Source organism: Scyliorhinus canicula, chromosome 14, assembly GCF_902713615.1.
Source record: "Scyliorhinus canicula chromosome 14, sScyCan1.1, whole genome shotgun sequence".
Classification (NCBI taxonomy): domain Eukaryota; kingdom Metazoa; phylum Chordata; class Chondrichthyes; order Carcharhiniformes; family Scyliorhinidae; genus Scyliorhinus; species Scyliorhinus canicula.
The window spans coordinates 154214117-154240599 of NC_052159.1; the positions used below are offsets into that span (position 1 = coordinate 154214117).

At 48.6% G+C, this 26483-nt stretch overlaps 1 protein-coding gene across 1 annotated transcript in view; it reads left to right on the forward strand.

The window, feature by feature from the left end:
• Nucleotides 1–26483, forward strand: part of farp1 (FERM, RhoGEF (ARHGEF) and pleckstrin domain protein 1 (chondrocyte-derived)) — a 279415-nt gene that overhangs the window by 13725 nt on the left and 239207 nt on the right. The window contains exon 2 of the mRNA XM_038819138.1: nt 11397–11600. Coding sequence (XP_038675066.1) covers nt 11418–11600 — 183 coding nt within the window. The 5' untranslated portion in view covers nt 11397–11417. The remainder of the gene's footprint in view (nt 1–11396; nt 11601–26483) is intronic.

Below are 26483 nucleotides of genomic sequence, written 5' to 3' on the forward strand. Positions count from 1 at the left end.
TGTTTTTTTATTTATTCCTTTTGATGCATTCTTTTTGTCAATTTCACTGGCACTCGAAATCCAAGGGGTTGTTGTTCTTATAAGTTTTTAACTTTTCTAAACAGGTTGAGGACTTCTCTGCTTGTTTGAAAGTCCATCGGTGCAGAGATTGATGCTACGTAACCCGTGATCGAGAGATTGTTAGTTTCAACCTTTTCATTTTCCCGTGCTTCGGGACACCTCGCTACAGCACAGTTTGGCCATTTATTTTTCTTTGTAACTTAAAGCCTTCTTTCTGTGTCCTCTTATTTGAAAAAAAAACAACTTTGCAGCAACCCTTTTTTTTTAACTTAAAGGCACAGCTCTTGCCTCTCAGGTTTATTTTCTCTTGATGTTTTCTTTCTATACGATTTTAAACTTTTGACCATAGCGGCCAATTCAGGTTTCTTCTGCGCCTGTCTCGCAGGGTCTGCCAATATCCTAATATCTCAAATAGCTCTATTCTCCCAAAGAGAGGAATTCGGGTAGGTACTTGTCTTTTCCAGATTTCTATTAAAACAGGATACCCACAGGTGTCAGGCTAGAGGCAGTGCCATAATAATTTTAGCCTCATCACCAGATATAAAGATGCACTTTCACAGACTTTTGTGAATACAGAAAGCATTTAATAAGAAAACAGCAGGGTCGTGGCTGCGCCTAGCTCTCTGTCATGTCTGCCATATTGCCCTTAAAGGGACAGTCACCACAAATCACCACAGTTTCTGATCCTGATGGTGCTGTTGAGGCAGACGCAGCAAAGCTAAGAACGTCCTCACTGAGAACTGGAGGAAAACGTCTGTTCCTGCCTGCGTCTTGATCACCAGGGCACGCGCCATCATTTTACAAGATGGAAGACCACCACCACCGCCGCTTGTCTCTTGTCAAGCTGGATCAGTCGTGACTTTGAAAGAGAGACCGGGGCAACCAAACCTCCAATCCCTTGTCTGCCGAATGGGTGTCGAACCCAGGAATCAGTTGACAGAATTCAGGGCATCGAGAAGGAGAAATTACTGGACCATTAATGAAAGAGTGTGATGATTAACGCTACAATTGTGAAGAGGACTATGCTGGTTTGTTTCTTCGTCCCATGAGCTATTATGACTTTGATCGAATGAAGAAACAGCCAAGATGTGTTGGTCTTCGTTTTTTTTCCCATATCAAATAATTGTCAACCTTAAATCGTAACTCTGACCAAACATTTGGTCGCGCGTGCGACTATCTCATTGTCTCTCAGTTTGTCCAATTTTGTTTGATAATGCTGCTTTGATGATAAAGGCGCTATACAAATGTAGATTGTTGTTCACGGGGTTTCTGAGCACCTTCTATTCTGTTCTCTTGCGCATCCCCGATTTTAAAAAAAATTGTTCCACCATTGGTGTCCTGCCTTCAGCTGCCTGGGTCCCAAGCTCTGGAATCCCCCCACCTCTCCGCCCTCTGACCTCCCTTAATACGCTATTTAAATCCCACCGCTTGGAGCAGGCCTTTGGTCTCCTGCCCAAGCTATTTCCTTACATTTGTAATTCTCTATCTGTGGGAGTTGTGGAAGCTCGGTCATTGAGTGTATCCAACCTGAGATCAACAACATTTTGGACAAGAGATTTTGGGGATATGAGGATGAGGGGGGAAAGTAGATGCGAAGTAGATCAGACATTATCTTGTTGAATGGCGGAACAGGCTTGAGGGGCCATATGGCCTGCTCCTATTTATCAACTTATGTGGCCTAGTGTCAAATTTTCTTTCAGGTCCGTAGGGTAAAGTTTAGAGGAGATGGGTGAGGCAGGTTTTTTTTACACAGAGGGTGGTGAGTGCCTGGAACGTGTTGCCAGGGGAGGTTGTGGAAGCAGATACATTAAGGGCGTTTAAAAGGCATCGCGACAAACACATGGATAGGATGGGTATAGAGGGATAAGGCACAAGGAAGTGCTGAGGGTTTTGACCAAGGGTGCTTTCATGTGGTACAGGTTTGAAGGGCCTGTTCCTGTGCTGTATTGTTCTTTGTTCTTTGTTGACTCTCTTTGAGAGCACCTTGGGGCATTTTACCATGTTGAAGGTGCTGTACAAATACAAGTTGTTGCTGTTTATACTTAGACTGTGACTTGTGGGTTTTAGAGAAATGTGGAAATGTTGACATTTGATGTCAACAGGAACACGGAGTAAATCTAATGTTAATGACATGCCCGTGTGAAAGGTTCACAGTGCGTTTACTGCACTCCTGTTCTGTGATATTGTTCCATGTGTCCAGGGAACACCCATCACTCAAGCTGCATTTCCTCAGATCTGAGCTCTGGTGGGCTCTTGGGCCACTGTAAGGGTGGGCGATAATCCGAAACCAACTGGAATTGTCTCCCCTCCATTAGACCCCTGACCCCCCCCCCCCCCCCCCCCCCCCCCCCAGCCGACAACCCCCACCCCCACCTTGTGCAAACCTGTCTACCTCCCAGCAATGCTCGGGGGGGGGGGGGGGGGGGGGAAATGCTAGAAAATCTCAGCAAGTCTGGCAGCATCTGCAGGGAGAGAAAAGAGCTAACGTTTCGAGTCCGATGACTCTTTGTCAAAGCTAACAGACAGAGAGAGTGGGAAATATTTATACTGTGGAGTGAAAATGAAAGATGAGTCATAGCCACAGAAACCCAGGGAAACCGGGTTCTAATGGCCACAGATACCAAGGGGAAAGAGTGCTAAGAGTGCCCAGAGAGGACAAAAGATGTGAAAGGTCAAACAGCAGGGAAACTAACATCAGAGGATGAACTGTAGGTGTGGGGGGAGGGGAAGGGGGAAATAAAGAGGAGAAAGGTGCAGGAAAGAAAGAAATGGTAAAAGACAGTTAAAATGAAATGAAAACAAATGGGTTGAGGTGGGGCTGATCATCTGAAGTTGTTGAATTTGATGTTCAGGCCGGAAGGCTGTAGCGTGCCTAACTGGAAGATGAGATGTTGTTCCTCCAGTTTGCGTTGCGCTTCGCTGGAACATTGCAGCAGGCCAAGAACAGACATGTGGGCATGGGAACAGGGTCTTTTGTTAAAATGGCAAGCAACAGGAAGGTCAGGGTCCTGAATGCGCACAGACCGAAGATGCTCAGCAAAGCGATCACCCAGTCTGCGTTTGGTCTCTCCGATATAGAGGAGACCACATTGGGAGCAGCGAATGCAGGAGACCAGATTGAAAGAGGTGCAAGTGAAACGCTGCTTAACCTGGAATGAGTGTTTTGGGCCTGGGATGTTAAGCATGGAAGAGGTAAAGGGGCAGGTGTTACACATTCTGCGATTGCATGGGAAGGTGCCATGGGCGATGGGAGAGGTACTGGGTATGGTGGAGGAGTGGACTAGATTGTCTCGGAGGGAACGGTCTCTACGGAATGCTGACACAGGGAGTGAAGGGAAGATGTGTTTGGTGGTGGCATCACGCTGGAGTTGGCGAAAATGGCGGAGGATTATGCTTTGCATACGGAGGCTGGTGGGATGAAATGTGAGAACGAGGGGGACTCTATCCTTGTTCTGGGAGGGAGTGGAGGGGGCGAGGGTAGTGGCCAATTCAGCTCCCTTGGCGCAGAGTAAAGATTTGGGGATTTCCTAAGCTGTGCAATCTAGCATTGCCCCAGATGGTGCATTACTCACCTGTGGGCTGAAGGGCCTGTACTGTGCTGGACTGTTCTATGTTCTATGTAAAAGTTGATAAATGCGAGAGTCATATTTCAACATAAAGGACTGGAATGTTCCATTATTTATTACATTTAGCAGATCATAAATGTGCTACGAGCTGAGGCTCCTATTACCGGGAGCCTTGACCAGTTTCATTTGAAATACAAAAGTCCCTGTATATATCAGTTTTCTAACTGACTCTTGCTGACTTGGGGAGGCTGTGCTTTTATGCTGATCAGCCATGCCTCAGGAAGAACAGGAGGTAAGCTGGTGTTTGGGGGGGGGGGGGGGGGGGGGGGGGATGGGGGGGGGGGAAGGGGGAACCTGTTTTGACCTGTGGCCATTGGATTGCTTAAAGGAATATCACAGATTGCAGGAGTTTCAAGTCTCTGGCAACATGTAATCTACTCGAGCAAATGGACAAATCTGCAGTAACTTATGCTGTACAGCCAATGAAGTACTTTTGAAGTGTAGTCACTGTTGCTGAGTAATTCACAGTGGCAGCGATGCAACTGTCACCCTGCGGCCAAAAAGCAGCTTGCCGCAGCACAGTGTGGCCCCCCCCTCCCGGGATGGACCCGGCTCACAACGCCTCGCCTGATCTTATTTTCTCATAAACTTCGAGTACCTAATTCATTTTTTTCCAATTAAGGGGCAGTTTAGCGTGTTCAATCCACCTACCCTGCACATCTTTGGGTTGTGGGGGCGAAACCCACGCAAGCACGGGGAGAATGTGCAAACTCCACACGGACAGTGACCCAGAGCCGGGATTGAACCTGGGACCTCGGCGCCGTGAGACTGCAGGCGCTAACCACTGAGCCGCCGTGCTGCCCCTACACTTTGCGTGATCTTACGCGATCTCAGAAGACATTGCTAGGTAAATCCCACCCATTGTGGCTGGGATCACTGTTTGTCTGCAGGTTAGAGCGAGGCAGCTAGTCTCACTTTGATGAGCAGATTCCCCAGGTACCTGAGCCTTGGGGTCTATCCCCTTCGTCTCGGAGACTTTGGGCGAGTGCTGTTCCAACAGAACCAGATGGAATGGCACTCATGGGGGGGTCTCCCATGGATTGGGAGGCCTGCACTGCCAAGGTGCCACTGTCAGCTGGCAGGGGCATTGCCAGGGTACAAGATTGGCATTGCCAAGCTGGCAGTTTTTGCGCTCAAGTGATTGGGCTGGAGGTGCCCTGTGTGGGTATTTTTGGGGGAGGGGCCGGGGACCCTCCCATGGTGCATTTGGGCTGGGGTTAGGGGTTGCTGCGGGGGCCTCTCGCTACACTGGGGAGTTCCAGCGTGGGCAGCTCTCCAATTTTCCAAAAAGGCTATGTGCGGCTTCGGCCCGACGTTCCCCGCTGAGGCTCCTTATACAACGTGAGTCGCGTTGTATAACCATGTGTTCCTCGGCACTTCCAGCGCTGGACACGAGTGGCTAAACGCGCTCGCTGTGGGACTTTGTTCCCAATTAGTTGAATCGTGTCTGGTGGTAAAGGTGCTATTTAAATGCAAGTTGTTGTTATCAGTCGGAGGCTAACCCACTGACACATCAGTGCATTAATCAAAAAGATGCTGATCTCACGTTTTAACCAGTGCTGCATTTCACAGCAGCATTTATATTAATTGCTGTTTCGTTTTTCTCTCCCCGGGTGCACTATTTTCATGTTGTCAGCTATAATAGTCGGTCTCCTCCAAAGGTCACAGGCTGCGTTGCTTTCTAACTGAATGCAGGATGTCCATCTCCTCGGCTGCCGCTTCATCCCAATCGTAGTGCAGTAGTTACCAAACTTTGTCGTTTGAAGAAGCCCTTTATAAATGGAGCAACGATCAGAAACCCCATCCAAATTCCAATCGTTGCTGCAAGACATCATTTTCAATTTACAGCATGCAGTTTAACTCCAGATTAGTCCCAAGACGCTGACCAGCTTCTGTGTTTTGCACCAGATATTTTCTGACCATTTCAGCTGTTGCAACCAAATCTTTATTTTCACTGGCTGCGTCTCGTGGCTACAGGAAAGAATTTATAGAAAAGCAAACTCCCGAGAGATAAATCGCTAACGCTTAATTGTTTTATCGAAGAGACACCAGGGGGTAATTGGGTGAAGTTCACGAGGAAGATGATGGTTTAAGAGGCCCAGGCTAATGCTCTGGGGCCGTGAGTTCAAATCCCCACCACGGCAACTGGTGGAATAAAATGTGGAATTGAAAGCTAGTCTCAGAAACGGTGACCATGATTGATTGTTGTAAAGCACCTTTAGGGAAGGAAATCTGCCACCTTTATCTGGCCTGGCCTACATGCGACTCCAGACGCACAGCCTATGTGGTTGACTCTTAACTGTTTTCCGAAACGGTTCAGCAAAGCCACTAGAGTTTAAGAGCAATTATCGATGGGCAGCAAATGCCCCACACCCATAAAAGAACAGAAAGAAATTGGTTATTCGCAGCACACTAGTGAGTATTTGAAATATTCCCACGTGGGTGTGGTGCTAGTGGGAAGTGAAGAGATGTTGAGGGAGTGATTGGCCATCGCTGGTTTGCCCGCGATTATCAGCAATGACCCACAGGCGCCCGAAGGTGCGGCGAATGACTGACATGAACTTCTGCCAATCACCAGAAAACATCTCCAGCCACTGCTCCACAGATGTGCGGGCTGGGTGGATTGGCCACGCCAAAGTGCCCCCCAGTGCCCAAAAGGTTGGGTGGGGTTACTGGGTTACGGGGATGGGGTGGGGGCGTGGGCCTAGGTAGGATGCTCTTCCGGAGGGTCGGCGCAGACCCGATGGGCCGAACGGCCTCCTTCGGCACTGTAGGGATTCTATCATTCGACACTCATTCAGATATTCATCTAAATCCCCTGGAAACTCTCCGCAGTCCTCAGGGGTCAACGGACCCCAGTTTGACTGTCAGGCAGGACGTAGCTTATTTTTAGGAGAATGTTACCGAACTAACGTTGTTTCATCATCCCCTCCCCCTGACTCTTAATTCCTCTGGTTACCAACCTTCCCGTCAATGGAAACAGTTTCTCCTCACTGATGACAAAACCACCCCTGATTTTTGTACTCCTCTATCAAATCTCCCCTAAACCTTCTCTGCTCCAAGGAGAACTATTTTGGCTTCTTCACGTAACTGAAGCCCCCCCCCCCCCCGGTCCTGTAATAATAAATCTCCACCGCATTCTCTCCAAGATCTTGACATCTGACCTGCTGAATTGAGGAGACAATACCACCTGGAAGGGCCTCAGTTTAATGTCACACCTGAAAAACAGCTCCTGAGACAGTGCAGCACCTTTGTTGGGAGTGTCAGCCTGGATTTTGGCCTCTGGACAGGAACTTGTAAACCGCAGGATCCTGGCCCAGAGGTGCCAGTGATACCTTTCGAAACTGGCGGCTACAATTACCGAATGGGTTTGATTGACTGTCTGTGGAATAGTTGGAACATTTGGGTGACGCATTAAAGATTCAGGCGGTCAAATTGAGACCAAAGATCTCACAGGGCCAACCAGCAAGATGTGAACACACTTGGCCAACTCGCAAAGGGCCCCCCACCACTGAACACGATTTTGGGAAGGGCATTTATTCTGACGTCTACCCCAAGTCGCCTTTTAAACTGGGAGTGGTGAAGGCGGTGCTGTGATGGAGATTCGGAAAGATATTCAATCTAGCATTCTGCAACTCTTAAAAGGTGTTTATTTTACTCTCCCATTCCAAACCTCCCATTTCTCAGAGGCACAACGAGGCAGTGGATAGGTGACGGGAGGAAATAATTTTTACTGAGAACTCACAATTTTTTATTAAAAAAATTTTTTTTTAAAAATAAATTTAGATTAGCCAATTATTTTTTCCAATTAAGGGGCAATTTAGCGTGGCCAATCCACCTACTCTGCACATTTTTGGGTTGTGGGGGCGAAACCCACGCAGACACGGGGAGAACGTGCAAACTCCACACGGACAGTGACCCAGAGCCGGGATCGAACCTGGGACCTCAGCGCCGTGAGGCGGTTGTGCTAACCACTAGGCCACCGTGCTGCCCTTGAGAACTCACAATTAATACCAACTCGGAAAGGCGGGTTTGATAGAGGGTCGGAGGGAGAAGCCAAATAGTAATCGGCCCACATCATAGTGAAGAAAATGGATGAGCGAATTGAGACCAAGGCACGCAACATGGCTTGGCGAGGCTTGTGTTTCTTTAGGATTATTTTGTGTTGAAGAGGTGGCCGATGCTTGTTGGTGCCATGGAGCTGAGATTTGTGATCCATGTGGGAGGTTTATGGTTTCCTGGCACTCAATCCCGCCTTCGGATGTGTACGGTTTCAGTTTAATGATGTGGCCTGTCTTTGGTATTTTCTGCATCTGTGATGGGACGCTAACTGTGCAGAATGTGTCAGAACTCGTTCTTCAATTCATTATCTTGATGCCACGTGGAGATTGAAGGTGCAGAGTTGTTCGTTTCTCAAAACTGCCGTAAGTCGCCCTTAGATTCCATAGCATCCCTACAGTGCACCAACCACTGTTCTACAGTGCCGCCTGGTTAAGATGTGTCTGAGGGCAGCACGGTGGCACAGTGGTTAGCACTGCGGCCCTACGGCGCGAAGGCCCCAGGTTCGATCCCGGCTCTGGGTCACTGTCTGTGTGAAGTTTGCACATTCTCCCCGTGTCTGCGTGGGTCTCACCCCCACAACCCAAAGATGTGCAGGGTAGGTGGATTGGACACGCTAAATTGCCCCTTAATTGGACAAAATGAATTGGGTGCTCTAAATTAAAATTTAAAAAATATATTTTCTCAAGGCAGCTTCAATTGTCTCCCCACAAATACATGTTTTACTTACCAGTGGTACCCCATAACTGGGCTCAAGAGGTCAAGCAAGTGATACGGGCTGTCTTGTGTGAAGTTTAAAACACGTCCACTCTTTGCGTCAATTCTTTTTTTTTATAAATTTAGGTTACCCAATTATTTTTTCCAATTAAGGGGCAATTTAGCGTGGCCAATCTACCTACCCTGCAATATCTTTGGGTTGTGGGGGCGAAACCCACGCAGGCACGGGGAGAATGTGCAAACTCCACACGGACAGTGACCCAGAGCCGGGATCGAACCTGGGACCTCAGCGCCGTGAGGCGGTTGTGCTAACCACTAGGCCACCGTGCTGCCCTTTTGCGTCAATTCTGATGACATTTCAAAGTGATGGTTGCTAACCCTCCAGGATTGGCCTGGAGTGACCAGGAAATGGCGATCGAGGGAGCGATATAGCGGCCGCGACCCACTGGAACCTGAGCGGAACATGGCCGGTAGATGCTGGGTGAGACCCCCTTCCCCCCTCCTGCTGGGCTTCCCGATAGACGTTAGATCTATTAAGATGTAGCAATCTTGTGGGCGGGACCCAGGCTCGCACGGCTAAGTAGGTTTAAGAACCCACTACACCGCGCCGGATCTAACCGGAATCTATCAGGGAGATCGCAGCTGAGTGCCGATTAGTACTGGTCCACGCAAACGTGGTCCAGGCAGAGCGGTACCCGGTTGAGGAGAGGGGGGGGCCCGGTTCCCAGGCCATTTAAAGTCTCTGGGTGGTCAGTGGACAGGGCAGAGTGCCTAGGTAGCACTGTCAGGGTGGTAGTGCCAGGGTAGCACTGCCAAGGGTGAGGGCCTGAGGAGGGCCATGCTCATGATTGGAGGAATGAGGGTTGGATGACGGGTGGGTATGGAGGGGCCTCTGGAAGGTTGGGGAGAGCTGAAGGGTGGAAGTCTTGACGGGGCGGGGGAGGGGGGGGGGGGCTCAAAAGGGGGCGAGGAAGACCAGAAAAGCGCGAGTTCTCGGCGACCCCATAGCGGGGTGTCCTCATTTGGGGTGGGAGGGGGTGGTAATGTCCATGGGTGTGGGGGTGACATTGCCCATGGTGGGGGGGGGGGGGGGGGGGGGAGGGGGGACGACCTTCCAGCTCACTTAGAGATCGGGGCACCCTTTCAAAACGGTGGCCCGATCTCTGAGGAGCCAGTCTGGCCGGCGAGTTCAACTCCTCAGTGAAGAAAAGAGATTGGAAGTGTGGGCTCGCCTGGAGAGGAACTCTCCAGTGTGGTTAGCAGGGAACTCGCTGACAGCGAGGCCGAAACTCCCAGCTTAACCTGCCCGAAATGACACTTAGAAACGCTTCCGTTAAATCTTGCCACAAGTATCCGGGAGGACTGCTGTGTCCAACCCTGGAAAAAAATCATCAGGACATGATTTCAATCACTATCTCAGCCGGAACAAGGATTGAGCCCAGCTGGTGCTATATAAATGCAAGTTCTTCCATTGTTAAAGGGCTGAGGTAGTCCTGGAGTTGCCGGAAGGGCTGTCTTGTGAGTGAATGTGTGACCAGCTATTCACCTGCAGGGGAATCATAGTTGAATCCAATACGTCTCAGGTCATTTGTACATAGTCTCACCGTGATAGTATTCTTTACTGTCTTCGCAAATCAGGTTTCATGAAGGAATTGCTCCTTTCAGATACTGATGTTCCTGCTTTCCAGTAATCCCGCTGATCACTGACCATCCTGTCGATCACATGATTAACCCAACTATGTTTTCCTGTAAGACAATATGACAAGTTGGTTTTTTGCCAAGTGACTAAACTAGAAGCTGACCTGACATGAGGAAAGCCTGGGCAGATAGGCCCCAGAGCTGACCTGATCGAAGGCCTTGAAATTAATGAAGGGGTGCGAGGTGGGGGGTTGGGGGGGGACCTGGAGCAAATGTTTCCACTTGTGGCAAGACCAGATCTAGGGGCCATCAGTGTCGCTAATAAATCCAGTCGGAAATGCAGGAGAAACCTCTTTACCCAGAGAGTGGTAAGAAATTGGAAATCACTACCACAGGGAGTAGTTGAGGTGAATATAAAGATGCAGGTAAGGGGAAGCTGGTTAAACACATGAGGGAGAAGGGAATAGAAGAATATGACAATAGGAGGATATGGAAGAGTGCGGCCAGGAACATAAACACTAACATAGACCAGTTGGGCCAAATGGCCTGGTCCTGTACTATGCACAAACATATTTAAAAATTCACTTGATCATAAACCTTTGCAGATTATATCTTATCTTTTTAAAAAATGAATGTAGAGTACCCAATTCATTTTTTCCCATTAAGGGGCAATTTAGCGTGGCCAATCCACCTACCCTGCACATCTTTGGGTTGTGGGGGTGAAACCCACGCAGACACGGGGAGAATGTGCAAACTCCACACGGACACTGACCCAGAGCCGGGATCGAACCCGGGACCTCGGCGCCGTGAGGCAGCAGTGCTAACCCACTGCGCCACCGGCCACCCTTGGTTATGTCTATCTTGTCTGTAGATGGCCTTCCCCACTGTGCAACCCCAGACAGGTGTCAATGGAAACATGCATTATATTAGGGCAGCAGGGTAGCATGGTGGTTAGCATAAATGCTTCACAGCTCCAGGGTCCCAGGTTCGATTCCTGGCTGGGTCACTGTCTGTATGGAGTCTGCACGTCCTCCCCCTGTGTGCGTGGGTTTCCTCCGGGTGCTCCGGTTTCCTCCCACAGTCCAAAGATGTGCGGGTTAGGTGGATTGGCCATGCTAAATTGCCCGTAGTGTCCTAATGAAAGTAAGGTTAAGGGGGGGGTTGTTGGGTTATGGGTATAGGGTGGATACGTGGGTTTGAGTAGGGTGATCATGGCTCGGCACAACATTGAGGGCTGAAGGGCCTGTTCTGTGCTATGTTCTATTACATTTTATTTCAATGATTCCCTGTTTGCAGCCGGCAACTGTTGCTGAAAATATGGCGGATGTGGAGCTGACACACCATTCACCTCAGACCCCTGGAGCAAGGCTGGGGTCACAGGAGAACACTGGAATTAGCACCTTGGAACCTGGCCAGAAACCACCCCATTCACCCTCCGGAAAACTTGTCCCCATCAAGGTCCACCTGTTGGATGACACACAGGAGGTGTACGAGGTTCCGGTAAGATTTCCTTTTTAATCAACATGAAAATGGCGCACTGCAATTTTCGTTCCCTCCCCCCCTCTCTTCACCAAAGAGCGACCGCTAGTTCTTACTCTGCGTGCTTGGCTTTAGATGAATTGGTATTGTTTGTGGAATGGCTTGATCCTGCAGTTTATCACCAGTGACCGTCAAATTGATCATTTATTTCCAGTCAGGGTGAATGGAACAGACTCTGCATTTCCTGCTCATTACCCAAGGGCAAGTGGTGTTAATGATGACGTGTCATTGAAAACGTTTTTTGCTGAATTTTTTAAAGGTTGGAAGACGGGAAAATAAATTGTTGCTCTGCTGCTTTTATCATTATTTTCCCATTTGTAAGGCTGTAAGGAAAGACATTCTAACTCGGTTTGCTGTTGTGCCTTGAGGTGAGAGAGAGAGATCTCTCTCCTGTGTTTGTCCTGTGTTGTGGTGTTTTCCAAGTCAAGTTTACATTGTCCGTCATCTTAAAAATAAATTCACTCTCGAGATGTGAATGCTGCTGGCAAGGCTCGTACTCATGGCGCATCCTTGAGAAGGTGGTGGTGAGCCGCCTTCTTGAACCGCTGCAGCCTGTGTGGTGTAGGTACGCCCACAGTGCTGTTAGGGAGGGAGCTAAAGAATTTGACCCAGTGAGAGTGAAGGCACGGCGATGCATTTCCAAGTCAGGGTGGTGAGTGACTTGGAGGGGAACCTTCAGGTGGTGGGGTTCCCAGGTAGCTGCTACCCTTGTCCTTCTGGGTGGCAGCAGTCGTGGGTTTGGGTGGTGCTGTCGAAGGAGCCTTGGTGAGTTGCTGTAGTGAGTGTTGTGGATTGTACACACAGCTGCTTCATTCCTCGTGCTCATTGATTGATGTCGGCTCGAACAGACTACGTGTGACCATTTGGCGGGTCATCACATGGCTGTAGGTTCTCAGTGCTAAGAGATTAACGTTCCTTTTTTAAAAAAATATTTTCTTTTTGTGTTTAATATAAAGTATGCTGTCTGACTGGGAGAAGGCAGAGTATCCGACTGCCTGTGATTCTTTGACTCAATGTTAGAAAAGATCGGCCGTCTCTCGTGAAACTGTTTAGTGTAACCCAGCGAGGTATTGCCATTCCATTGCTCTGTCACTGTAAACAATACTTCTTCCCGAAAGCACCCCACGGGGTTCCAGACACTTCCCTGGAGTCGATTCACCACCTTTCGCCCAACAGTCTATTCCCCCAAGTTGTGGCAAACTCGCGCTGGCAGTTTGTTGAGTTCCCGGAGGCATTGCGAGGGCGCTAGGCGGCTTTTGATTCTAACGGCAGAGATTAACATTCCTGACATTCATGCTGGGATTTTCTGGATCCGCCTACGGATTGTTGCGGGCGGGATGGAAAACTCGACGGACCGGCCAAAGGTCCGTTGACTTTGGCCGAGAATTTCCAGTTCCATAATAATAATAATCTTTAGTAGTGTCACAAGTAGGCTTACATTAACACTGCAATGAAGTTATTGTGAAAAGCCCCTAGTCGCCACATTCCGGCGCCTGTTCGGGTACACAGAGGGAGAATTCAGAATGCCCAATTCACCTAACAAGCACGTCTTTCGGGACTTGTGGGAGGAAACCGGAGGGTCCGGAGGAAACCCCACGCAGACATGAAAATGAAAACTGAAATGAAAATCGCTTATTGTCACAAGTCGGCTTCAAATGAAGTTACTGTGAAAAGCCCCTAGTCGCCACATTCCGGCGCCTGTTCGGGGAGGCTGGTACGGGAATTGAACCCGCGCTGCTGGCCTGCCTTGGCCTGCTTTAAAAGCCAGCTCTTTAGCCCTGTGCTAAACCAGCCCCTTGGGGGGAACGTGCAGACTCTGGACAGACAGTGACCCAACCTGGGTCCTTGGCGCTGTGAAGCAACAGTGTTAACCGCTGTGCTACCGTGCACGCCCCTTGGGCGGGCGTGACTGGAAAGTCGCAACCCCAGTGTCAGAATGACAGAGGAGGGCACTCTAACCTCTCAGGCGGAGGATTATGGCTTCAAATTCCACCAATTTACACTTGTCTGTTTTTTTAAAAAGAGGTTTCTGCGTTTGCAGCCCATTTGGTCACTTTGTCCATTATGCTCTGTCATTTCTAAAGCACCTCCCCTGATTCCGCCGCCCTTTCCAACCTTGTTGGCCAATTTGCATTTGTTTCTGAATCCAAGACATTGGTATCAATTAGATACAGAAGTGGTCCAGGCAGTAAATCCTGGCACACCCTTGATTAGGACTGCTCAAATCAAATCCACACTTGAACACCCGGGCAGCCTGATTAGAGCGGGTACTGGAGGGAAAGGTTGGCAGCTGAACCTTGGTAAGTTCATAGATAACCTGCAATTTATTTTCTCTTGAACTTTTATTGAGAATTTTATTTTTCTTGATCCAGAATGAAATTGATGAATTTATGGGTTCACGATTTGCCTGGGGAATTCACGATTTTCTCTGTCAGAATTGTGTGGTCTTAGTTTTTTGGTTGACCCTGATCACCCCTGGGTGAAGAGGAAAGGGATGGCGTGTTCGTCGATTCAGTTGGGTGTGCGGCGCTTTATCGGGCAGGAGCCATTGATCAAACAATGCCGATTTTAAACTGGGAAAAGGAAGCTGGCGAGGTGGATAAACAGAGGAATTTTCCACTGGTTGGGAGAACCAGGGGGGTAGAATTGGAGTTGGCCTTTCCAGGAATGAAGTTAGGAGATACTTGTAACGTAGAGAGAGTGGTGGAGGGTCAGAGCAATCTGCTGCAGCGGCAATTGTAGCACTGTTAATTATTCGCTTTAATCTGAGATAAGATAGACTTTCGTTATCCAAAGATATTAATGGCATGAGGCAAAGCCTGGTATATGGAGTTAGCTCACAGATCAGTCATGATCTTAATGAATAAAGAATTGGGTCAGAGATCTGAATGGCCTTTGATTCCCATGCGTATCTGTGAAACATTTTGGAACATTGAAGCCCCTGTATTGAGCAGAGAATGTTCCATGAGAATAGCTCTAGCGATTAGAAACTTTGGTTAGGTCGATAGATTGGAGAATCATAGAATTTACAGTGCAGAAGGAGGCCATTCAGCCCATCTCGGTACACATGGCAATAAACAAATCCATCCATCGAGTCTGCACCGGCCCTTTGAAAGAGCACGCAATTTTTTTCTTTGAGCTCCCAATTATTTATTTTCCAATTATGAGGCAATTTAGCGTGGCCAATCCACCTAACCTGAATATCTTTGGATTGTGGGGCTGAAACCCACGTAGCATGGTGGTTAGCATAAATGCTTCACAGCTCCAGGGTCCCAGGTTCGATTCCCGGCTGGGTCACTGTCTGCACGTCCTCCCCGTGTGAGCGTGGGTTTCCTCCGGGTGCTCCGGTTTCCTCCCACAGTCCAAAGATGTGCGGGTTAGGTGGATTGGCCATGCTAAATTGCCCGTAGTGTCCTAAAAAGTAAGGTTAAGGGGGGGGGGTTGTTGGGTTACTGGTATAGGGTGGATACGTGGGTTTGAGTAGGGTGATCATTGCTCGGCACAACATCGAGGGCCGAAGGGCCTGTTCTGTGCTGTACTGTTCTATGTTCTATGTTCTATGTTCAGACACGGGAAGAATATGCAAACTCCACACAGACAGCGACCCAGGGCCGGGATCGAATCCGGGTCCTCAGCGCCATAGGTAGCAGTGCTAACACTGTGCCACCACACCTCTACCCTACCCCAGTAACCCAGTAACCCCACCTAACCTTTTTGGACACTACGGGAAATTTAGCATGGCCAATCCACCTTACCGCACATCTTTGGACTATGGGAGGAAACCGGAGTACCCGGAGGAAACCCGCACAGATACAGCGAGAACGTACAGACTCCACACAGACAGCGACCAAAGCTGGGAATCGAACCTGAGACCCTGGAGCTGTGAAGCAAACAGTGCTAGCCACTGTGCTACCGGGCCACCCAGTAGGAACTGTTTTTTTGGCGAAGAAAAGGTTGAGAGTAGAGGTGTTCAAAATCATGAGAGTTCTGGACAGAGTAGACAGGGGGGAACTGTTCCCATTGGTGGAAGGGTCGAGAAAAAAGATGATACAGATTTAAGGTAAATGGCAAAAGAAGCAATGGAGACATGAGAAAAAACTTTTTTTCCCAGTGAGTGGTTCGTGTCTGGAATGCACAGCCCGAGAGTGTGGTGGAAGAACAATCAATTGAGGAATTCAAGATGGAATTGGATTCTTAGCTGAGAGGGAAGAAAGTGTTACATGATATGGGTGGAAGGTAAAGTGGCATTAGATGAATTGCTCATTCGGAGAGCCAACAGAGACAGGATGGGCAGAATGGCCAGTTTGTGCTGTAACAATTCTGCGATTCGGTGATGTAAATTTAACTTAATGCTGCCAACATATTTTTGCAGAATATGTGTGCTTGAGCCAATGCTTTAACGCTGTGCGGTCCTCTCAACTCATTATCGGGAACTGCTCGGCCGTGACAGGCGTGCAAGCATCAAGTATAATCCAACTGAAACTCTTCCCGCCAGGTGCATGGAAAGTTTGGAAGGACCTGGGGCGGGATTCTCTGCCCCGCTGCGCCACATTTCTGCCCCGACCCACCGACGGGATCGTCCGTTAAGCTGGTCAATGGGGTTTCCCATTGTGGGGTAGCCCCTTGCCGACGGGGAACCCGCGGGTGCCGGCAAAACGGAGAATCCTGCCGGCGGAGAATCCCGGCCTGAATCTCCAGCTGGGCAGTTGGAGGTTTCCAGTTCAAGTGGAAAACTACAAGAAATCGCCCAAATCTGTCAAGCTGGCTGATCTTTCCGGTGTCTGAGGTTGAAATTGTGTATTTGTGGTAAATTTTCAAGTGCATGAAATATTTTCAACACATTTTTTATCTAACAGATAGTGAGCTTTCGGCTGCCCAAGTATACTATCGGAAGTGAAGGGTCCAGTTAGTAACGATTAATAGAAGGTCGTTTAAGCAGGGACAAAACATTTACTCGGCCTGGTCTCACATCAGATGGCCCTAGAAAGAGTACAGCATTTCTTTCAGATCTTAACCATTAATGTAAGCATTAAAGATAGAGTTTTTGTTATTATCTAGGATCCAATTGATACCAAATTTATTACATGGCTCTTGCACTGAATAATAAATCGATTGCCAGGGCGGCATGGTGGCACAGTGTTAGCACTGCTGCCTCACAGCGCCGAGGACCCGGGTTCGATCCCGGCCCCGGGTCACTGTCCGTGTGGAGTTTGCGCATTCTCCCTGTGTCTGCATGGCTCTCACCCCCCACAACCCAAAAAGATGTGCAGGGCACGCTAAATTGCTCCTTAATTGAGGGGGGAAAAAAATAATTGGGTACTCTAACTTTATGAAAACAAAGTAAATCGATTGCTGAGAAAGATTTGCTGTTTGGCAATAGATTCCTGGTCCGTACATGCTTCGGATTTAAAATTCTCATCCTGGTTTTCCAAGTCCCTCCGTGGCCTCGCCCTGCCCATTCTATGTGATCTCCTGCAGCCCCCCCCCAGCTCTCTGAGGCACCAACATTCCTCCAACTCTGGCCTCTCGAGAATCCGTGACTTTAATCGCTCCTCTATTGGCCACTGCGCCTTCACCTTTCTAGGCCCTAAAGCTGTGGAAATCTCTCCCTAAACAACTCCACCCCCCCCCGCCCCTTTTGCGATCCTCATTAAATCATGCAAACTTCATCTCTTTTTTTCATTTAGAGTTCCCAAATCATTTTTGCAATGAAGGGGCAATTTAGCGTGACCATTCCACCTGCCCTGCACATCTTTGGGTTGTGGGGGCGAAACCCACGCAAACACGGGGAGAACGTGTAAACTCCACACGGACAGTGACCTAGAATCGAACCTGGGGTCTCGGCGCCTTGAGGCAACAGGGCTAACCCACTGTGCCACTCTGCTGCCACAACCTTCATCTCCTTTTGCCAGGTTTTGCTCGTTAACGCTTCTGGCGAGGCACCTTGGAATGCGTCCCTACTTTAAAGGTGCGGGATAAATGCCGGGTTGTTGAAGCACAGGATCAAATTTGAGATGAATGCAGCTTTTAGTGGGCTCCTGGTCGAGTATAAAACACATCTTGTAATGTCTCAAAGCTTTTGGTACCGTTGCTGCATGTGGGGGTGTGTCAGCTTGTAAATGCATAACTGTTTCCAGTCTTTTGTGAGTGAGATTTGAAGACAATCTTTCACCTTACAGTGTGGAACTAATTGAAATCACAACTGCGAGAGGTCACTGCAGAAGTAGTGCTCAGCCCCTGGCTAGACAAAAGCTATTCATTCCTTCTGGAATGTGCCGGAGAGAGGTGGGTGTTGATTAAAACCAGTTAGGTAGGGAGCACGTCTGCTTTCGGCATTATACAATGCTTAAAGACAGGCTGCTGTTTGAACATTTTTGTGGAGGAACAGGAAACGGGACACCCCCAAGGAGAGTTTGTTCAATTGGGAACGGATAAATGAGGCACTGGGGATGCATTTATGGGGAGCTGGAGGCAACGCTGTAACACTGGGGGGGGGGGGGGGGGGGTTGTAAGTACAGGCGGTGTTTGGATAGAATGGAATGTTTAATACCTACACTCCTGCGAATCATGTTTCCCAAAGTTCCTTTGAATTGTGACACGACCTTACAATGTACAGAATAAAAGCAAATGACTGCGGATGCTGGAATCTGAAACCGAAAGAGAAAATGGTGAAAAATCTCAGCAGGTCTGGCAGCATCTATAGGGAGAGAAAAGACCGAACGTTCCGAGTACAGATGACCCTTTGTCAAAGCTAAAAGACAGAGAAAGTGGGAAATATTTATACTCTAGGGTGAGAATGAAAGATGAGCGTTTTATTTTTCCAGTTGAAGCTCAACGCAAACTAGAGGAACAACACTCATCTTCCGGGTAGGCATGCTACAGTCTTCCGGTCTCAACATCAAATTCAACAACTTCAGATGGTCAGCTCTACCCCACCTAGACCCCTTTGTTTTCATCGCATTTCATTTCAACTGTCTTTTACCTTTCTTGTCTTTCTTTATATATATATTCCCCCCCCCCCCCCCCCCCCGTCTTGCCCCCACCTTCTTACCTTTTCTCCCCTTTGCTTCTCCCCTCCCCCTACACCTGTCACAGTTTACCCTCTGATTTTAGTTTCTCTGCTGTTTGGCCTTTCACGCCTTTTATTCTCTCTGGGGACTGCTATTAGCAGTTTCTGTGGCTAGGACTCATCTTTCATTCCCTCGCCCCACAGTATAAATATCTCCCAGTCTTTTAGCTTTGACAAAGGGTCACCTGGACTCGAAATGTGAGCTCTTTCCTCTCCCGACAGATGCTGCCAGACCTGTTGAGATTTTCCACCATTTTCCTTTTTGCTTCCAATTGTCATGTGCGAGTACCTTTAAGAAATGGGCGTTTGCTACTGCAGTGATGTCAGAGAGTGGGTGGAGCTGTCTATTCGGCTTTTTACTTTTGTTTTAGGCTGTTTGCTGCAGGGTGTGTTTTAGTTTCGTTTTCAGTGTTGGAGCTGAAGCCAGACAGAGCAGGTGTACTGCTGTTCTTTCTGCCATCAAAAGACTATCTCTTGATCATTTGGCGAAATCAGAACTATAAATGTTCTCTGTAGTGAATGTAAACCTAATGTGCTTCTGTTAAAAGATCTTTTAAAGTCGTATGGATGTTAAAAGGAAAGCTTAAAGGATTACTTAGTGTTGTAGTCTTTGGAGTTGTATTTGAATTAATGGTTGCTAAGATGTTCACTGTATGTTTTAAAAAGGTTAACTTGAGTTCATAGAATAAACAATGTTTTGCTTTAAAAAATACTTTTCCATTTCTGCTGTACCCCACCTGTAGAGTGGGCCGTGTGCTCCCCATACCACAATCTATTAAAAGTCGTGGGTCAGGTGAACTCCATGATGCACTTTGGGGTTCTCTAAACCCTGGACCATAACACAATGTACAGGAAGGTTTTTAGTTTGCATTTATGTGCGATTGTGACTCCATGGGGAGCACTCTCGCCTCGGCGTTAGGGGGTTGAGGGTTCAAGTCCCACTCCCGTCACTGGAGCTCAGGATCCGGGTTGGTATTCTCAATGTAATGCTGAGGGAGTGTCTCATGCTGCCTTTCAGGTGAGACATTAAACCAGGGCCCCGTTTACCCTCACATGTGGGCGCACAAGTCATTTGATTAGGAAAAGCGAGTTTCCCCCTGTGCTCTGGCGATATTATCGCACAGCAAACATTGTGTTGCTGTTTGTGGCAGATTGATAGTTGCTCCATACATTACAATGCTGTCTCCACTCCCAACAAAGTATTTCAGTGGCTGTGTAATGATTTGGGTTATCCTGAGGCTGTGAAAGGCTCAATATAATTAAATTTATTTTGTTTTAATAAAAGAAGTTCAGATACAGGTCACTGAAAGGGGCAACACAGGTGGAGAAGGTAGTCAAGAAGGCATACGGCATGTTTGCCTTCATTGGCCGGGGCATTGAGTATAAAAATTGGCAAGTCATGTTGCAGCTGTATAGAACCTTAGTTCGGCCAGACTTGGAGTATAGTGTCCAATTCTGGTCGCCACACTACCAGAAGGATGTGGAGGCTTTCGAGAGGGTGCAGAAGAGATTTACCAGGATGTTGCCTGGTATGGAGGGCATTAGCTATGAGGAGAGTTTGAATAAAATCGGTTTGTTCTGACTGGAATGTCGGAGAGGCGGCTTGATAGAGTTCTACAAAATTATGAGGGGCATAGACAGAGTGGATAGTCAGAGACTTTTTCCCGGAGTAGAGGGGTCAATTATTAGGGGGCATAGGTTTAAGGTGCGAGGGGCAAGGTTTAGAGGAGATGTACGAGGCAAGTTTTTTACGCAGAGGGTAGTGGGTGCCTGGAACTCGCTGCCGCAGGGGGTGGTGGAAGCAGGGACGATAGTGACGTTTCAGGGGGGGTCTTGACAAATACATGAATAGGATGGGAATAGAGGGATACAACCCCAGAAGTGTAGAAGATTTTAGTTTAGACGGGCAGCATGGTCGGCACAGGCTTGGAGGGCCGAAGGGCCTGTTCCTGTGCTGTACTTTTCTTTGTTCTTTTGTTCTATATATAAGCACTTGAACGAAGTGGGCCTTCATCGCAAAAGGACATGAGTACAGGAGCGAGGATGTCTTACTGCAGCTGTACAGGGCCTTGGTGAGACCACACACCTGGAGTATTGTGTGACGTATTGGTCTCCTTACCTAAGAAGGGATATGAGTGTTCATCAGATTGATTCCTGGGATGCCATGATCGTCGTATGAGGAGAACTTGGGTAGACTGGGCCTGTATTCTCTGGAATTTAGAAGAATGAGAGGGGATCTCATTGAAAGGTAGAAAGTTCTGACAGAGCCGGACGGGTGGGATACAGGGATGTCGTGTCCTCTGATTTTGGGGGGGGGGGGGGGGGGGGGGGGTGTTCTAGAATAAGGGATATGGGATGACCCATTTTGGACAGGGATGAGGAGAAATCTATTTACTCAGAGGGGGGTGAACCTGGGGAATTCGCGACCACAGAAGGCTGTGGAGGCCAAGTTACTGAATATATTTAAGAAGGAATTAGATTTGTAGACTCTGAAGGTGTCAAGGGGCACAGGGGTACGGGGTTGAGATAGAGGATCAGCCACGATCATGTTGAATGGCGGAGCAGTACCGGAGGGCTGAATGGCCTCCTCCTGCCACTGTTTTCTATGCCTCCGTTTCACTCTGACTGTCGTTTATTGGAGGACGTTACTAAATGTACGTCTGTACATCACCATCTTTGCCTCCACTCTCCTGCATTCCCATTAGAAGCTGATTTGTGTTGTGAGAGAGAGAGAGATGAGCTGCAGTAGTTTTGAAATTGTATCCAGTTGATTTATAAGGTGGTGGAGGCTGGCAACACAGGAGGAGGCCATTCAAGCCATCAACCTTGTGCCGGCTCTTTCAGCAACTGATCTAATACGTCCCGCTCCCACTTCTCTTCCCCCAGAGCCGTACAAACATTTATTTCATAGACATTGAATTTACAGTGCAGAACGAGGCCATTCGGCCCATCGGGTCTGCACCGGCCCTTGGAAAGAGCACGCTCCCCAAGCCCACAACTCCATCCTATCCCCACACCTCCACCATATCCCCGTAACCCCACCTGCCCTTTTTTGGACACGAGGGGCAATTTAGCATGGTCAATCCACCTAACCTGCCCATCTTTGGACTGCGGCATTCTCCCTGTGTTTGCGTGGGTTTTATCCCCACAACCCAAAGATGTGCAGGGTAGGTCAATTGGCCACGTTAAATTGCCCCTTAACTGGAAAAAAAGAATTGGGTACTCTAAATTAATATTTTAAAATTATTTGGACTGTGGGAGGAAACTGGAGCACCCGGATGAAACCCACGCAGACACGGGGAGAACGTGCAGACTCCGCACAGACAGTGACCCAGCCGGGAATCGAACCTGGGATTCTGGAGCTGTGAAGCAGCCGTGCTAACCACTGTGCTACCGTGCCCTTCCTCAAACATTTATCGAATTCTCAGTGCAGCACTTTCCAGATAATAATAATGTGCAATAAATGCATTTTTGGGATCAAATCTAGGTATGAATTATACTGTAAATGGCAGAACCTTTAGGAACATTAACAGAGGGATCCGGGCGTGCAGGTCCACAGTTCCCTAAAAGTGGCAACAGGTGGCCCTGGTGATTAAGAAGGCATATGCCATGCTTGCCTTCATCAGCCAGGGCATTGAGTACAGGAGTTGAGAAATCATGTTGCAGCTGTATAAAACCTTGGTTAGGCCGCATGTGGAGTATTGCGTGCAGTTCTGGTCACCACATTATCAGAAGGACGTGGAAGCTTTGGAGAGAGTGCAGAGAATGTTCACCAGGATGTTGCCTGGTCTCGAGGGGGTGTTGGCTATGAGGCGACGTTAAGTAAACTAGGATTGTTTTCACTGGAAAGACGGAGGCTGAGGGGAGACCTGATAGATGTCTACAAAATTCTGAGAGGCATGGACAGGGTGGATAGTCAGAGGCTTTTTCTCAGGGCGCAAGTGTCAATTACACAGGGGCACAGGTTCAAGGCCAGAGGGGGAATGTTTAAGGGAGATGTGTGGGGTAGGTTTTTCACGCAGAGAGCGGTGGGTGCCTGGAACGGGCTGCCAGAGGATGTGGTGGAAGCAGCACATTAGCAACATTTAAGAGGCATCTGGATGGATACATGAATAGGGAGGAAATAGAGGGATATGGACTGGCAGAAGGTTTATTTTTTAGTTGGGACATCATGATCGGCGCAGGGTTGAAGGGCCGAAGGGCCTGTTCCTGTGCTGTACTTTTCTTTGTTCTTTGTTCTATAAAGAAGTTGAGCAATTTGTTTCTGCCTTGCCCACACCATTGGGAATAATTGCATCCTTTGTGACTGTAATTCTGCTACCCCCCCCTGACCTTACTAAATCCATGTCATTAGATTGATGCCGGCGCCCTCCTTTATGCCCCACCCTTCATTGCCCCACCCTTGGCTGTGTTCGTGATCAACGCACTCATGCATGGGAGATGGTGGCATGGTAGTAATGTCACTGGACCGGTAAACCACAAGCCCAGGCTCATGCTCCGAGATGTGATGGAATTTAAATTAAATGAATGAGCGCCAGAATTGAAAAGTTAGTGGTGACCATGAAACTATCATTGATTGTAAAGACTCATCTAACGTTCTTTAGGGGAGGGAATCTGCCGCCCTTACCTGGTCCAGTCTACATGACTTTCTGCGCAACCTGTGGCGACGGCGGCCGCATTGCCGGGCGGCAGGGGGCCGTCTGGTCCCGCCGTTGTCAACAGAGTTTCCGGTTGGATCAGATCCCGCCGGTGTGAATGGTCGGGAAGTTTGGGCCCAGATCCACAGCAATGTGATTGACTCCCACCACTGCCCTGTGGGATAGCCTAAGCAGCTCAGTTCAAGGGCAATTAAGGACGGGCAATAAATGCGATGCCCAGGCCCTATCAAAGAATAAACCAGAAAAACTTTCCCCACACCGTTGCATTGGAGTTCCAACCGTCACCCCCTTCCCAAGACTTCATCCTTAACCCTGTTCTTCCTTTCAGAGAGGAACATCGCCAAGCTTGTTTACGTTACAGTAATTCCGAGGCTTCGCTCGAGGAGCTAAGTTTAGATCTGCAGTACAGCAGTCCTGGGAGATCTCCCGTGCCTCTGAGACCAAAGCTGTTTGTTCTGAGGCTCCAGTTAATTTGAAGTCTGACATTAAAGTAAATACCATTCAAGGAAATCCCACTTCCTGGCCAGCTGTCATCCCAATTTTAATTGCCGACGGTGGGCCCACCCTCATTTTGAGGTTCCTTCTCCATTGAGCTGCTGAAGCTTTGATTCTCTCAGTCACACACACACACACACACACAGACATGCAGTGTGCACACATACAGCAAATATTTGTACATATAAGTACGTTTATTCTCGTTTTTATTTGCTATTCAACATTCCTTTTCAGCACATCCTTCTTTTTTCTAAAATTTAGAGTACCCAATTATTTTTTTTTTCCAATTAAGACGTCTGGGGCAGCACGGTAGCATGGTGGTTAGCATAAATGCTTCACAGCTCCAGGGTCCCAGGTTCGATTCCCGGCTGGGTCACTGTCTGTGTGGAGTCTGCACGTCCTCCCCGTGTGTGCGTGGGTTTCCTCCGGGTGCTCCGGTTTCCTCCCACAGTCCAAAGATGTGCGGGTTAGGTAGATTGGCCATGATAAATTGCCCGTAGTGTCCTAATAGTAAGGTTAAGGGGAGGAGTTGTTGGGTTACGGGTATAGGGTGGATACATGGGTTTGAGTAGGGTGATCATGGCTCGGCACAACATCGAGGGCCGAAGGGCCTGTTCTGTGCTGTACTGTTCTATGTTCTATGTAATTTAGCGTGGCCAATCCAGCTAACCTGCACATCTTTGGGTTGTGGGGGTGAAACCCACGCAGACACGGGGAGAATGTGCAAACTCCACACGGACAGTGGCCCGGGATTTGAACCCGGGTCCTCAGCGCCGCAGTCCCAGTGCTAACCACTGTGCCACGTGCCACCCAGCAGATCCTTCTTTAAATGGGGAGAGAAATAGGAACAGGAGTAGGCCACTCGGCCCATCAAGCCTACTCCACCATTCAATCAGATTCTGGCTTCCTTTCTGTCCCCGAAACCCTTCACTCCCTTGTCAATCAAAAATCCGCCTAACTTAGCCGTGAGTTATTAAATGGACATGAGAAATAGGAGATGGCGGAGGCCATTCTGCACTTATAGCCCACTGCGACATTCAGTGTGATCATAGCTGGTCTTCTACTTCAGCACCGTTTTCCTGCACTATCCCCATATCCCTCAATGTTTCTAACGTGTAGAAATCTGTGATCCTAGTTTTAAGCATACTCATTTTGTTGGCCAATGTTGGCGTGGCCACATTTTGGGGTCAGGAGGTCATGCCAAGTCTGGGAATGGGTGCGGAGGCCAGAACGTGGTCACTTGGACCTGGGCGGCCGGTGCTGTACTTTTCTTTGTTTTTTGTTCAATGACTGAGCTTCCACAGTCCTCTGGGGTAGAGAATTTCAAAGAATTCCTCCTCATCTATTCAAAAATAAATTTAGAGTACCCAATTCATTTTTTCCAATTAAGGGGCAATTTAGCGTGGCCAATCCACCGACCCTGCACATCTTTGGGTTGTGGGGGCGAAACCCACGCAGACACGGGGAGAATGTGCAAACTCCACACGGACAGTGACCCAGAGCCGGGATCGAACCTGGGACCTCGGCGCCGTGAGGCAGCAGTGCTAACCCATTGCGCCACCACGCGGCCCCTCGTCTCAGTCCTAAGTGACCTTCCCCCTATCCTGAGACTCTGTCCCCCTTATTCTTATTTTAAATGCATCTTCGCACCCACAGTGTTCTTCCCCTTTGGGGAATAGTGGGGAAGGGGTTGAAAGATTGTCGAGCTGATTATCAGCTTGTTGGACCATGTTGTGAACATTCCTTATATGGCCAACAAGCCCTGGAGTTGGGCTTGAACCCGGAGATTGTGGTTCAGAGATAGGGACGCAACCACTACACCACAAGACCGCCTAGCTGTGTGATAATCACCAGTTAATCTGTTTACTGTGATGTTGGTTGAACTGTAAATATTGACCAGATCAATAGGGAGAACTTGCCGGCAATTCTCTGAAACAGGATCATGCGAATAGGCGGGGTGATAAGGCCATTCGGCCCCTCAAGCCATTCAATAAGATTCTGACTGATCAGTTTGTGTTTTGAATTCCACATTCCCATCTACCCCTGATAACCTTTGATCCCCTTGCGTAACAAAAATCTATCTACCTCCGCCTTAAAAATATTCAATGGCTCCGCCTCCACCACCATATAGGGGCTGGTTTAGCACAGGGCTAAATCGCTGGCTTTGAAAGCAGACCAAGGCAGGCCAGCAGTGTGGGTTCAATTCCTGTACCAGCCTCCCCGAACAGGCGCTGGAATGTGGCGACTAGGGGCTTTTCACAGTAACTTCATTTGAAGCCTACTTGTGACAATAAGCGATCTTCTTCTTCACCTTCTGAGACAGGGGTGCCCAATTTCGCACAACACACTGAGATAAATATTTCCCCTCATCTTTGTCCTTTAAGGGCAAGCCCAAATTTTAAATCATTGTCCCCTAATTCGGGACTCATCCACGGGAGGAAACATCCTTTCCATGTCCACCTTGTTAATACCATTCAGGATCTTATACACTTCAATCAATTAACCCCTCACTCTTCCGAGCTCCAGTGGAAACAGACCCAGCCTGTCTAGGATAACCTCTTAGTCCCGGTATCAATCCCGTAAACCTCCTCTGAACTGCCTCCATTGCATTTACATCATTCC